The sequence below is a fragment of the Astatotilapia calliptera genome, chromosome 8, assembly GCF_964374335.1.
Source record: "Astatotilapia calliptera chromosome 8, fAstCal68.1, whole genome shotgun sequence".
NCBI lineage: Eukaryota > Metazoa > Chordata > Actinopteri > Cichliformes > Cichlidae > Astatotilapia > Astatotilapia calliptera.
Window position 1 is genome coordinate 13,873,140 of NC_137429.1, and position 15,812 is coordinate 13,888,951.

Consider the following 15,812-nt stretch of genomic DNA (forward strand, 5'->3'; position numbering starts at 1 on the left):
TTCACTTCTTTTCACTCTGGAATACTTTGGTATACAGAGGAGTTCATGGTCAACGCAATGACTGCAAGGTTCCCGGGTTCTGTGACTGCAAAACGAGCCCAAATCATCCTCCCTCCACCATCGTTGATGTGAGGTGTTTGTGCAGTAAGGCCAGAAGTCTTGTTGTTTGTTCTTCCAAACAAGCCAAACTTATTCAGTTTGAACAGGTTCATAGCATTGCAAAGTCCAACCTTGGGGTCAAGTTGCTGGGCCACTTCTGTGAGATTAGCAACTGTGAATGTTCAGTGTTTTCCACTTGTGAATAATATTTCTCACTGGAGAGTGATGGACTTCAGATTGCTTGGAAGTGGCTTTGTAGACAATACTTCAGATCTGCAAAATGCCAAATCTTGTGCTTTGATCGAGGTCCTCACATTTGCTGATGTTGGATTAGTCAAATGATTTCATTAGCGTCACACGGTTCTACTTATCTTCTTAATTCATGTGGGAGCATTTCGACTGGGGTTACTTTTTCACACAATGCTTCTGCATTTTTGTTATAATTTGTGTAATGTGATGTTTCCTTGTTGTTCTGAGGTTGTATTAAAATAAATTTAATTTGGTAAGGGACAGGTTTTTTTTTTTTTAATGTGTCCCGATAAGTAAAACCTTTGAATTGAAAGAGAGTATACTTTCATTTTCAGAGTGTAGGACACACAGGATGCACTGGCTGTTTATCCGATTTTTAACCTTGGCCCAGACTACAATTAGATTTCCAGTGTTTTAAAAGTCCGACCCCAATTAATAACTACTTACATGTACTTACACTTAGTTACTTACACTCATATGGCATTGAAAGAATCCTGCGTAGAGTGGAAGAAAACAGAAACAAGGCAGTCATGATATTAATCACTGATGCTGCAGCTGGGTTGTGGCTGTAACATCTCTACTCATCATATTAAAGAAACAGTAAAAGTCTGTCTCGCTTTCTTTTGGATTATTGTGGCCATAACTAAAATTAGCATGGAGTTTGTTCACTGTTCATATTTGTGGGATGAACAGACGCTGTTTGTGTTGGCAGTGTGGACCGACTTGTTAATCAGGCTTTAATTCTGTGAAAGTCAGCAAACTCTAAGTGATTTGTATTGCTTTTGACTGGGGATAATGTGCATGCATTTTTATGTCCCAGTGACCATTGAGAATAAAGTTATGGCCCACCTTCCATTCTTTTAGATAGGACTGCAAAATAATCACCTGAGTCTATACGTGCATTGGTAGAAATGAGAAAATTCAGGAAACAACATTTGCTGATCATTATTAGCAAGTGTTATCATAATGAAAAAGTCAGGTGCAATCACAGATCATAATGTACTCCTTCTAAACGAACGGAATACTGTATCTTTCTGCAAATGAGTATGCTATGTCTATGCAGGACTGTGTGCTTACTTGAAGGGTTTGTGTTGCTATGCCAGGTAGTTACCTTTCTTGTTGTTGTGCACAGGCTACTTCAATCAGCACAGAATCAAATATGTTGTGTCTGTCATCTGACCTGTGGTTAGCTTTTTATTTCACAGGTGTTATAATGTCAATTATCCCTGTTAAATTAGCAAATTAAGTTAAACAAATAATCTATTAGAAAGTACTTAAGGTAGATGTATACAAAACGTAATATACGTACATAACAATGTAATAATGAAATGATTAAAAAAACATTTTTACTGTTTATTGTTTCATTTTTGGGTCTTTTAGGTTGATTAAGGCTGTGTTTTAATTAAAAAATGTTTTTATTAGATATCTACAATATTTTATATAAGATCAATTGTGCAGTATGATCTTGTGTGTGTGTGTGTGTGTGTGTGTGTGTGTGTGTGTGTGTGTGTGTGTGTGTGTGTGTGTGTCTTTAGTGAGAAAAATATATATGCATAGGGTTTTTATAGATATAAACGCATAGATGGATGGATGGATAGATAAGACCAAAATCATTTGAAGAGGTCTACCTATTTGAAGGTGTTCTTGGTGTTGAACCACTGTTTGCTACCAAATATCTTATTAGTGTTATGACATCTTATTTGGTGTTTTCCAGTGTACATCCTCAACAGAACAACAGCAATTTTAGATAATGAATGCAGAGGCCTAATAGTATTTTTATAAACCTGTTACACAGATCGAGTCCTTGATATACTGCTAGCCCCCCTTGTTCATTTCTACATTGCTGTCAACCTTTCCAGACCTCGTATGAATTTGCCAATTAATGGCCAGACTAATGAATACCTAATTATATTCAGGGTGAGCGAGGGTGAAGGTCTGGACACAAGATTTTCAGGGTTCATTACTGCCCCAAGGACAAATTCCTGTGCCGACAGAAAACTCAGCGTAATACAACTGACCCAAACAGTCACACACAGTTTTCTTAATGGGATGAGATAAATTAGAGACTACTTAAATTGTTTATTAGAGATGAAAAATCTGAGCTTTTTTGCATGAGATAAACTACAGAAGGCAACAAAAATGTTCTGTTATTGAAGCATTTGAATTCTACGGTGGCTTACATACAAATGCGATGTGCTGTGCTACAAAGTATTTGTACATGCTGTGTTCAAAGTTTGACACAGCTGAATTAGTATTATTATTATTGCTGTTATCATTATCATCATTATTCATCAATTAGTCTTATTCAATTCAGCCTCTCTGTCACATGGCTAAAGGCTCCACACTGGACAAGTTGTCAGCCTATCAGAGGGCAAACAGGTACTGTGAAATAGATATAAAAATAGTTTTTTTCTTGCAACTTCTCACTTACATTATTGTTGTTGCTTTGCTCAGTTTCTCTTCGTCATGAGGAGAAATGCAGGTAGCATGCAGATTGCACAAGCCTGCTGGATTAGACTAATCCTGATTCACTCACATACGCATGGTGGTAAGAATAAAACAGGTTGCTGCACATGTTTCATGAATCCAACGACAATGTTGCGAGAGTATTTTCTATGGAAATATTAGCGAATGAGGCCCAATGGACCTTTGTGACCACATCCATCTATTGTACTCCTTTTGATCCAACCTGCTTGTCTATGACTGGTGCAATCCGATCTTATTGTTAAAATATATCTGCTCAAAGCAAAAAGCGCTGCATGGTGGGAACAAATGCACTCACACACAGACAGACTTGTAGTGAAAATGATACCAGCCAAGCTGTTGTAGCTGGTAATCAATATTAGTCTGCATATACAGTAGCATCCAATGAAATGATCCCTGACCTTGGAGGTAGTGCTGAATTACTTTAACTAGTTGGTCACACGTGGGTCTTTTAATCACAGTAGTTCATTCATTTCTTATAATAAAGCTTATATTTTAGTTTTACAGTGGCTTAAAAATCACTTTTATATACATAATGTCACAATGTGCACAAAAAACAACCCTTGACTTTCCTTGTGTATTTGCTCACCTACTTGTTCTTTGGATTACTTAAAACATCAATCACAGCTTTTCTTCAGGAATATAAAAGGTTTTTTTGCAATGACATTTTTTTCTTAACTTTTTTTTCATGTGAAACAATTTCTAGGATAAGTGCAGAGGATAGTCAGGTTATAAGGTGGACCAGCACAACCACTTGAAATGCTTACTAATCTGAAGTACAATTAGATCTTAATGCAACACACTTAAGCTCATCACAAATCCAATAACAATCACTGATGTCCTTGGCACTAAAATGGCAGCCTATTTAGATATTGATCAGACAATGATGAAAGTGTGGCGCTAGTTGTTTTACAATATTGATTAGTGAGGAACAAGAGAAGCTATTTTCTGCTCAGTCAAAGCCGCAGAAATTGTGTCACTGTGGGGTAATAACCGCACCACAGCCTGGAGAGGAACCGGTAAATATATTGCAGAATGTGTTGGTCAAATCTGGAGAGATACGTTCCTACACTGATGGTTTTGATTTTTAATGTTAATGCATATGGAATCTGTCTAGTTTTGTATCATATATTTTGTACCATTATATTAAAAAAAAATCCTTTGAATATTTTTGTACCTCCATAACTATTTCATATAATATTTTTGCATCTAATTCAGGGCTATAAAAAAACAACTCAATACAAAAAGTAGACTTGGAGCTCAGTGGAGTAGTAATTCTCCATGTCTTTAGGTCATGGACATTTATGAGTAGTCTTTTAGTGCTTCCTCATTGATATCTGCTATTGATTTTTAGCTTCATACTGTAATAGCCCTGCAGCTATAGGTTACACTCGATGAAATCAGTATTTCATTTTCAGTTCTTCATTCTTTCTCATTCTTTAACCCTGTAAAGCAGCGGTCTCCAACCTTTTTTGCGCCACGGACCGGTTTATGCCCGACAATATTTTCACGGACCAGCCTTTAAGGTGTCGCGGATAAATACAACAAAAATAAAACTAGTATGGGTACCGAAAAAAAGAAGATTTATTCATAACACACTTGAAAAGACCCAGGAAAACTGAGTTAACGATAAAAACGATAACAAAATAACGCTGAAAACCGATTTAAAAACCCTGAAAACCATACATTTCACACCCGAGCCTCAACTCTCGCGGCCTGGTACCAAACGACTCACGGACCAGTACCGGTTTGAGGCCCGGGGGTTGGGGACCGCTGCTGTAAAGTTTAGTTCTATAACATGTATGTTAAAAAAACAAAAACAATACAGTTACTGTGTCTATAGATTTTACCCACACACAAACCATCGCCTTCATATTGATTTGGGGTGACTTTTATGGGCTGACTCTTAAAATGATTATACTTTCAGGGTTTTTACGTTTTGGTGTAAATTATGTGTTTGAAATATGTACTGTTTATGTCTTTATATGTAGTCAATCACAAAGCTCCAAAAGCTTTTCCCTGTTGATATTGTTGTATGAGAGTATGCCCTGTGTTTTGCTTATCTGTCATCTGTGTTTGATATCACAGCAACTGATGAGAGAGCGTCAGCAGATGGCCAGTCGTCCTTTTGCCTCAGTCGACGTCTCATTGGAAGCCAGAGGAGAAGTAACAGAAGTGTTGCAGCCTGTGCTTGACGTGAGTCTTACTCACTCGCTTACATGTGCACATACAGATAATCACATTTGTGACGGTAAAGTTAACGGGAACTTATTATGCTGTTCATTATTTTCTCTTAGTTATATCGTTGCAGCTGTAGAGACTCTTGTTAATTATGACTAACTATTTAAATACAAATGCCAGCATGTGTACAAGTAATCCATGTGAGGCTTCAAGCTGCTCTAAACGCTGCATTTCAGACAGTTTCTCCTAGTCTTTGCTCTGTGTGACGTCATTAAAAACAGACATCCAGGCACAGAAACCTGTCCAAACCTTCTGTTTGTGAGACACTGCCACTGTCAAGAAGGTTAGCTTTATGGGTTTTGTGAAGAAAGTGGTTTGTTTCACTCAGGGCTTGAACTGAGGAGCTATAGCTAGGCTCAGCATATATTAAATACGGATTAATTTGACTGTTGGGTTTAGTCTCCAATATTAAACATATGAAAACTAAGAATAATACTCTTGATGCACATTTGCGTTTTCATTACTCTATTCCAGAAGCATCTTGGGAAAAATCTTACATAGCGATGGTTGACAGTGAATTCTTTATGAATTTCTTTCATTGTGATTATTGAAATTCCCTGTTTATAAAATCCATTATCTCGAAGAACCTTCAGTTTTGACACAAGCCTCAAACTGAGACTGTGTTATTTCCATTTAGTTATATTTGTACTAACATCAAATAAAAGCAAGCACTTTTTTGTTAGTGCATTTACTGACATGTAGAGTATGGCAGTTATTATTGCTGCATAATTAGGGGTTATTGTGCCATTTTCAGCCATCTCGTGCCATCAACACAAAATATTTCAACCTTTTATTCAGTCGTCCAGTCAATAAGAAATGTGCCCGTTGTGACCCTTTCTCTCCATGCCTCTTGTTTATTTGTGTTGCCCTCTACAATCATTTTCCAATCAATGTTTTCTTTTTAATATTTTTTTAAAGCATCTATTATATGTTTCAAATTATTTGTATGGTGGTTTTAATCGTCTAGCTAGAAGCAATGGCCACTTCTTTTAAAAGCGTCACAGGAAATTGCTCGCTCTGATATTAAAATGATGACATCGGGACTGTTTTTGGAACATTTCATAATTTCATGGCCCACCGGGTGTATTTTACTCCGTTTCCATTTTTGCCTAATTTATCCTCTTTGGTTGTTTACTGGAAATATGCCACATGGTGCCTCTGCATTCGAAATGTGATTGATAATTTGTTTAGCTTGGATGCTCATATACCTTTGGTGTGAATTATTCTGTAGCCCCCAGTTGCTCCACTCTTATCTATTCCTCCCATACAGATAGAAAGTAGAGGGGTAGGCTGGCACTGAGTACAGTGCGGGGCTCTATGCCATGTGGAGTAAAAGCATCGTTTAAAGTTCTACGCAGAGGTACGTCGTCATCATAGCAACAAAGGGCCGATTCCTCATCTAGGAACAAGCCCTGTGTCACTCGGAGCTGAGAGAAATAAAATCACTGTGGCAACCGGCGAAGAGGCACTACATTAGCTATTAGTGTACCGCTGAGTGGTGCTCACTGTGCATTATGGTATTGTGAAGGGCAATGTAAAGAGCAAAACAGGAGGAAAACAATGCTTCTTAGCTGTCTGAGTGCACTATATTGTTGCACTTGTAAAGCGGTACAGTACACCCTAAATTTGAGTGGCGTTGGAAGCCGGTGCTCTGCCTTGATTCAGGTAAAATGTTAATTACGTACTTGACAGTGGGACACGTGTCCATCTGTCGTTCAGTAATTTATTGCAGTGCTGTTCCTCCCACTCCTGCGCAAAAAAGAAATCAAAGATGATGTTCTTGTTATGCGGCACAGTAAAGAGGAGTCACTGGAGAATATTGCTGTAAAAAAATATTGCAAGCTGTTTTGAAAATGATAACTGGAAAAAAAAAATAGATCGTCAGTCTCCTGTTTCTCAACCCTGTCAAGATGCAGAATTGACCTTTAAATATGGGACTTTGAATCCTTCACCTAGATGTCCATATGGCCTTTATTGAAGTTGGCTTTGTTCCCTGTTATACTTTTATAACCACATACTTGTGCACATAAAACTGATCTTTCATTTACTTTACTTATATAAAGGGTCTAAATTTACCACATTTTGATATTCTTGGTGTAACCCCAACTAACCTTGAGCTGACCAGGTTATACTCCCTTCTCTTTCCTGCATCTGTTTATTTTCCAGTAAAGGCAACAGCTGGAAAAAAGAATGCAGTGCTGTTGTGGTCACATTTCCTTATGCTACAGTCACAAGAGATAAAAGAGTAGTTTGGGATTGCACCACAACCAAAGTTATTGCGACTGCGTGCAATGAATTTTCAGTCTTTGAAATGGTTACTTTGAAGACAGCGGTCGGGTCCGCACACGCTCAGTCAGCTGCCATCTTCAAATCGATTCTGCTGCGTCAAGTTGGCAGTGCTCTCAGTTTGAGATTGAATGGGGTCAAGTTAGCAATTACATGCAATCTTTTTCTTGTAATGCAGTGATTAATAGTGATAAATCGTCTTTATATAAAATTCAGATTCCACAGAACTTCATGATAACTACTTACATTCAGAGTCCAGTCAGAACTGCAGCAGAAATGTAGAAATTCTTCCACAGATAGTGATGTAGACTTAGTATTTGCCAACCTTTTATACAAGTATACTTATACATATAGATATACAAGTATATTTAAGACTATAACTAGTTGAGTGGAGTTCCCAAAGATGCATGTTACAATTGACTTGTGCTCATCAGTGCAGACGGACTCGGATTGAATGCAATGTGTTGACAAAAGGTCTAATAAATTATAGCTTCACCAATCTGTCTGAGAGTGATTGCAGTCCTAGTTGAAGTCCGTTTAAGAGGTTGTCTTCCACCAGCCAACGATCGAAAGTGGTCAGCTACTGGACACCAGTTGGTCACCGCAACTATATGTAATCTTTTAATGAATGCAGACAAATGCACTGGTCAACCACCGGTTATTTATTTATTGACTAAGTTGGTGTATTTTGCATTAAAAAGCTTGCTAAAACATAACATTTCTTATTCATTTGTTAATACAATAATAATTTAAAAAATTTTAAGCGTCCATTTATTGAAATGATTTGTGTTAAGCCACTATGTCTGCATCTTATCTGTGTACATGGAAGTATTGTGTTGAAAAAATGTTTACAAAATTAAATCTCTGTGGTTCCAAGTGTCTAAATACTTACGGTGGACCACTTACAGCTCAATTACATGACCTGGCACCAACTGAAGGTGAAACATATCAAACCAGCCTATTTCTCTTTTCTAAAGGTTAATTGGTCAGCATCTGGAGCCACTTAGCTATTGGAAATATTTTTTGATGTCAGAGAGGACACAGTTGCTGTGCTTTGTATTTGTTTCACCAGCCCAGACCCGCTGCTTTAACGCAGTAAAGCATAGAACAGGTTTTTGAATATCATATCCACACTGAAGCCAATGCAGTTTACAAAGGGGGAAAAAACATGAACACAAAAGACCTTATCCTTTAACTGCACCGTCTGCATTGATCTCACTGAATTAGTTAGTAGCATGTCTCAGTCACTACTTACAGACCCTCCAGCTGGTCTGAGAGCGAAAATTATAACAGCCTTTGTGCCATTTTATTCCATTTGGTTAGTTTAAACTCCCGAGATGGACATGGCTTTTAGCGACCAAGATGTCAGCAGCTGTTAGACAGAGCGATTCGTGCCCAAACACTGCAGACCACAGCCTCTATATTCACTATGGCCGGGCAGTCAACATATGGAGCCACTAACGAACAGCTAGTATGATGGATGACACCTGTCAGTGGCGAAAGGAAAGGAGATACATTGTGTGTTGTTTTTGTGTTTTGCATTTGTGTATGGATGTTTATGTGCTTGTGGATGGTTGTGAATGACTAGAATACACTACTTATTCTAAAAGTGTTATTTTCAGATCTTTGGAAGATCTAAAAGTTGTCTAGTTTTAGACCATTTAAAAAGGCAACCCTACGACTAAGCTTGAAGGAAATGACTTATTAATAGCTTTATTTGAGTTTCCTCTTCACTGGAGGAATGTGTCTGTTTTTCTCAGAGCAACGTAAGCATTTAAATGAAGTGAGGGAGAGCCAAAAGAAAGTGGTTTAACTTTCCTGCTGCCTTACACAAACCAAAATGTGTAATTTATGGTTCACTTGTAACAGAGCTGGTGTTGCAGTTCGGGGGAGAGTTACAGATGGCTACAAATATTTGCTTACCAAACTGAAGCCATCAAATTGTTGATGTACATGGTAACGATGTCAGCAAAGCAAACTGGGCGCATAAGCAAGTGGCACATCTACCAAATGGAAATTTCTGTAAAAGTAAAATAGTTTACTTTCTAATGGTAATCTGCACTAAACACAAACAAGAGCTTAGATTTGGAGTTTACCTAAGGGTGGCATTAGATTCTGGATCAATAATTAAAAGATAGGGTGGACCTCCTAAGGGGATTTCATATAAACTGTTAATCCCAAATGATGTTGAGGCCATTAAGAGTTTTAACAATCTAACCAGCAGCTGACCAAAGTTGTGAAGATAAAAGCATTTTAGCGATCTGTCATCAAAGCCATACGTGCCTAAACGTAGTCGATCATTCCTTTTAAATTTGACAAATTCATCTTTAGTTCTTCTGCTTTTGCTGCTGAGCAGTGCTGATGATTCCGAGTCTCAATTTTAGCTGATGTGTCACCCAGCGGTCCATATATGTGTATCTCACAAATCGTCAAAAATCAACATGGAATAAATGAACTCCTTTATATGAATGCAGCTTATGCAGCTATTCATTAGCAGGATCACTTGAATGGTCATGAAATGGCTGGCAATTTAATTACCCTCTAATGTCAGTCGTAGTTTTAATATTACCCTCTTGATGGTGAATGTGCCTGAGCAGATGCATGAGAATATTGTGTTCCGACCATGTAGCCTAATTGGATTGTGTAACAATGCACGTAAACGAACCGTAAGTCAGCCTACAATACGGAAAAATGTTTCGAGTATATGTAGCACGACTCTTTCATGTTGTGCTCTTGAAGGGTGCAGCTTATTCAGAGTACTAGATATTGATGATACTTGAGGCTAGCTGGACTGATCCTGGGTCGTTCTTCCAGGGAGTCGCCTTTGCAAGCAAATTGGCTTTAAAAATGAAAGATTAGTGTCGCTTTAAATCAACATTGAGTAGGAAACCAGGTGTTTTTCTTTCTTAGTTTTGACACAATGTTCAAATGGTAGGGCTCCACATATGGCTCCATAACAGTTTGTGTCACAGACTATTCCTGGTTTTGGTGGTGCAGTGGTGTAGTGTATATTTTCTTGGCTTTGTGCACATTAGTGTGCATTGAGCATTGTTTCAGCAACACAGCTTACCTATGTATGGCATTGACCATCCATTTATGACTACAAGCTGCTAACAGCAGGATAGCATGTCACAAAAGAGGGGCCAATTTGAGACTAGGAAGTTGTGCCTAACATGGATATAGCTGCGCCATTACACAAGAGCAGTTGTGAATCATGGCATTTCAAATGGCAAGCTTAATTACTGCATTAAAAATTACACTGCAGGCTTCATAGGAAACAAGACTGTTTGGCCCTGAATTACACTCAAATATGCTGAAACATATATTTTTTACCATTTGGCAGCTAAAACTAATAAGATATGTACTTCCTGAATCTTTTGCTCTTAACTCACTGTGTATATTAGGTATTTGGAGTCAATGCGGCTTTAAAAATACCCAAAGCGTCAGTGTTTGTGTTTGTGTTTTTGTTTTCGCAGGGTGAAATATACGGCAGATTGCAGTGGAATACATTTAAACAAATTACCGAGTCTGCCTCGTGATTTTCACGTTTTAATGGGTGTGCTTATGCAGACCTGTTTTTTTTTAATCCTGCCTCTGCTGCCTCTCTCATCTCCATTTTAAATTCAGCCAACACAGAAATAAAAAAAGAAAAAGTCAATTCCATTCAGACATGTTATTATTCCACAATTTCTATCCTCTCATCCAAAACATGCTGTGAAACCGTTGACATTCATTATCAGGATGACATGTTTTTCACACTCGAGACGGGCAGTTTTTGGCCATTAAGTCCGAGGGTAGGTCATTGCCTCCACACTTTGACTGTCTGACAGAGACACAAGTGTTTTTTGTTGTGTGATCAATCAAAGCATTTGTCTCAGGAGGAGGGAAGGGAGGGTGTGTTGTCTTAAGTGGGGCAACTCCAGCAGCTGATATGAGTGATTTTTGGTCTGCTGCTCCCAACAAAGAAAATTCAACATCACATGTGTAACTGCAGGGAAAGAAGGACTAGTAAGACACATCGATACTTTGTTGATAGTTGATAAAGCAGGGCTATACCAATCCACAGGTGCTGGGTTATTGTTAAAAGCAGTGAAGTACTTTTGTCTTGCTTTCTTTTCTTAAGGCAGTATTTACTGTGTGCTTTTCACACTGCAGTATTTTTCACATAAATATAAACAACTTTATTTCCAGAGCAAGTCATAAAATCTTTTCTATTTTACCGTCGCTTTTCTTCAGGGTGCACCTAAACCTGTTGCAATGGAACCGTGTTCAGGAGGAAAAGCAGCTGTGTTGACTGTCCTCATGCGCCTGCCCTCTGGGCCTTCAGGCTTACCTCCACCGGGACAGTCAGGTAACTACAAAACTGTAACCATCTTTTTGTCTTATGGTTAAATGTATTAACCCTGCTGTGGCATAAGGGTCATGAGGGTTATGTGGGAAAGACTACATTTACAAGGTTCTCTGAGTAATGAAAGTTTACATTTTGTTTTTTCATTTTATTTCATTTTTTGAGGCACACCTCACTAGGACAGAGTTAGATGGCCTTCTGCTTTCTACCTTAACATCGCAGCTACCAGCCTGAACTTTGATAGAGAGCAGGGTGGCTCCATGCTTTCATGTTGTTTATGCCGAACTCAGACCCTACAATGTAAATTTTGCAGCAGAAATCAAGACTCACCAGAATAAATAATTTGTTCTCAATATTCTGTTGTTAAATTTTGGTCCTTACAAAATGTAGCCTCAGCTTTCTGTTGTTAGCTAACAGGAGCGGCACCTGGTGTGGTCTTCTGCTGCTGTAGCCCACTGGCTTTAAGGATCAGTGGGTTTAGAGATGCTTTTCTGTATACCTTTGTTGTAACGAGGGGTTATTTGAATTACCCTGCCTTCCTGCTATTTCAAAGCTGACCTCTGACATCAACAATAGATTTTTGCCAAGAGAACTGCCGCTCACTGGTTATCTTCTCTTTTTTTGGGCCATTCTCTGTAAAATCCTAGAGATGGTTGTGTGGGTTTATGTCTGCCATCTAGCACTAACAGCCACACCACATTCACAGTCACTTAAACCTTGCTTCCCCATTCTGATGCTTGGTGAGTTTGAACTTATGAGATTTGGGGCCCGTTGGTTACACACAACTATGTCTATTTTAATCATTTAAGTTTATGAACATATTATCTGGTCAGGTGACATGTCCTCAAATGTCCTCCTCAGTGGTCTGTAAAGCAGTAGACCTGTTGTGGCCACTTGCACAATTTATAATAGACCATAAGCCTGTGCAGAGAGTAAACATCAACTTCAGGGTCCAGCTTTGATATTGAGCGTCGATCTACATGGCACTAAAGTAAGCCATGGCAAAATCTTAAAAGCAACCTAAAAACAAAACAATGTAGGCCACACTGCCTCAAATGTGAAAGTGCATGTGGTCAGGATCAGGATCAATCTAAAAAAAAAAAGGTCAGTTTGAAGGGGAAAGTAGTTAAAATTAAGTCATCTTTAGTTCTTCAATCTTTAGGAGAAAAATCCTAGAACTTGCTCCTTCATTGCCATAACAAGTGAAATTGTCTCACTGTCAACCAAAGTAAAGAAATCCTGCATTTACTGGTTGAAATGCCACATATCCATAAAAATATCTATGAAATTGTTTAACCGAACAAATGAATTTGTGGGAGTTCTCACCCTCATGTTGTTCTTTTTCTTTCTCCTCCTCAGGACTCATTGTAGCGAGTGCACTGATAGACGTTTCACAGCAGAAAGCGTCAGATTTTAAGGAGAAGTCTTTGGCCATAAAGAACCGAAAAGCCCTTCCTCCAGCACACCAAGGGACCTGCGTCTGAGTCGCAAAAACTTTATCTGCTGGGCCCCGATTTACACCATCTGACATTATATTGTTCCAACATGTCACAGATCCCAGTTGGAAGCCTTTGCAGAGACACGGCATGACTACATGTACGAGATTTCACTTAGCTGCTACCACAGAAGTTTCCACGTTCCAAGAGCACAACCTGTGTTACCTTTTTTTGCCCTTTTTGCTCTATCCTGCATACGCCAAACTCCGAAATCCTTCTCCTGGATCCTGGACTCTCCCTTTAGCTTTGGCAGCCAGTGGCGTGCATTAAGCAGACACCTGACGGCTCAGCGGCTACTACAGAGTATGACAGACAAATGAATGAGGAGATTGTGAAACAGTTGAAGCTTTAGGCTTAAAGACTTTGGGAGACCACAAATTTGCTCAGCATGAAGGAAAAAGCAAAGGTGTCTATATGTTAGGTTGTATCAAAGTAAACAGATTTCTCTGACACCACTTAGGAAATGCAACAAATGATTGAAAATGGCTGGTTAGGGATCCAGTATATTATGCGATGTTTGTCCCGCCCTATTTTTTCTTTCTTTTTTTTATTTTTTGCTTGCCAACAAGTGGTATTAAACGGTGCTAAAGCATTTAGTTTGTATGACATAGCTCTTAACTCAGCCTTTGCTATGGACTGAACTCATTATGCCTTTTTCTGGGGAAAGCTTTGTGCGATTTACCATCCTTCAACCACGTGATAGCATTTTAACAACTAGAGCATTTTGTCATACCACTTCATCGCTCACCATTAATGATCTTTAGCATCTCCTGTACATAAGTGTCATCCACGCAGCTAGGCTAAAGTCTGTATTTTTAGTGGAATACACGTACAGATACTGCCGAGATATCACTGCAACTACCACCACCACCAGCATGTAGGTGACCACATACTGGAGGAGGCACGGACGAATCACCCACCATCCAACTAAAACATGGAAATCTCCAAAACTTTTTGTTTCATTTGTAATATATATATATTTTCTTCTTCTTCGGTGTAGTCTCCTTTGAAGAAGTACGATAACGCAGAAGAAAACTGAGATCTTGACTCATTCTTTACTACAGTTTGTAACTGTATCGTTTTGCTGTGCAACTTGGCTCCTGAGCTCGTCCTCGACCGATGAGGTGGGTGGATGTCATGTACTGTTGGAGAAAGATGCCTACTTTATAAACTTGGACCAGGGACATTAAGCTCCTCTGGCTGTTTACTAGTTTGTTTGTTTTATTTCTAAGTAGTCCTCTAAAGCTATGACTTTATTTCAGTCCTTCAGTGCAATGGGTTATGTTACCTTTTTATAATGCCTTGGCTTTCCACGAACCGGCGGGGAAATGTTGATCTGCAGAGTTTTCAAAGCTGTCGAGTGTTTTAGCCCCAAATCCACCCTGAGCTGTACAGTGTCTTGTTGGAACAAATGTGAGTCTTTGTCACTCTTATCCCTTGACAGTTTGTGTGTTTTTGTCAAGTTTTTTATGACTGAACGACAGAGCGGTTATCATTTATTTTAGGCCTTGTCACCTGATAATATTATATCTATGATAAATTGTCTTTTGCTACACTTGTGTAAAGAGCATTTCCGTTAATAATTTGTTTTGATATTTAACAGATTCCTGTGTAATAGCGCATTTAACTCGATTTTCATTGTTGACTTAAATCAGTTGTTTTAATGTCAACCCTTTTTGAATTGTGCATCTTTGAAGACTGTACGGGCATTCTCTTGCTTTTTGTTACAAAGTGGTTACGACGATGCATTACGTTATGGTGGTATGCCAGCTATTGTGTTTTAATTTTGTGTTTGTAGAGTATTCCTATACTGGTGTCATTACACAGGAATCAGGGTCTCACTGTACCGTGAAGGAGGAAAAAATGAAAAAAGAAAAGATGAGAAACTGCATATCAGTATTCTTCAGTGTATTTTAAGGATGGACAACATGCCAGAAAATAAATAAATAATAAAAACAGACCTTGAAATCTTTTGTGTGGTAAAGTCTTTTAACTTTTTTTAAGCCTTTTTTAAGATTCTTAGGTTTTACATATCATCTGGTCCTCAGCAGGTTGTAAAATTCGGTAAATATGACACAGATGTACAACAACGTGACACATTAGTGTGTGTCATTATTTATTTCACAAAAAATAAGTCTAAGCACTCCAGAAGCAGGGTGTGGACAAACTAAGTACGCACTGATTTCTTCCGTGTGAATTAAGAGGGTAAATAGGAGCCAGGTGCTGCTAATCAAATGCACGTTAATTAACTGATCATCAACAAGTGTGAACACCTCGATCAAAGCACACGTTTTGGCACTTTGCAGGTGTGTCTGTGGTAATACAATGCCAAGGAAGAAAGTCATCAGCAGTGAACTGTTCATCAATCTGGGAAGGATCAGAAGGCCATTTCCAAACAATTTGAAGTCCATCAATCTACATTAAGAACAGAATTCATTCAGTTGACAATCTTCCTGGAAGTCGACTATGCCAGCAAATTCTCCTCAGAGGTCAAGCTGTTTAACTTTAATATCTTAAGTTCAACATTTATATCTCCAGGCCTCAAGGGCCAGTGTAATGCAGGTTTTAGATATCACCCTGGGTCACCACACCTGAATCAAATAATTAGT

The 15,812-nt window shown here is 38.6% G+C and overlaps 1 protein-coding gene across 1 annotated transcript in view; it reads left to right on the forward strand.

The window, feature by feature from the left end:
* The window catches only part of atrnl1b (attractin-like 1b), a 70,355-nt gene extending 55,184 nt beyond the window's left edge, over positions 1-15,171 (forward strand). Inside the window, exons 27-29 of the mRNA XM_026163091.2 lie at positions 4,921-5,028; positions 11,596-11,710; positions 13,067-15,171. Of these exons, the coding sequence (XP_026018876.2) occupies positions 4,921-5,028; positions 11,596-11,710; positions 13,067-13,191 (348 nt within the window). The 3' untranslated portion in view covers positions 13,192-15,171. The remainder of the gene's footprint in view (positions 1-4,920; positions 5,029-11,595; positions 11,711-13,066) is intronic.
* The last annotated feature ends 641 nt before the right edge of the window (positions 15,172-15,812 follow it).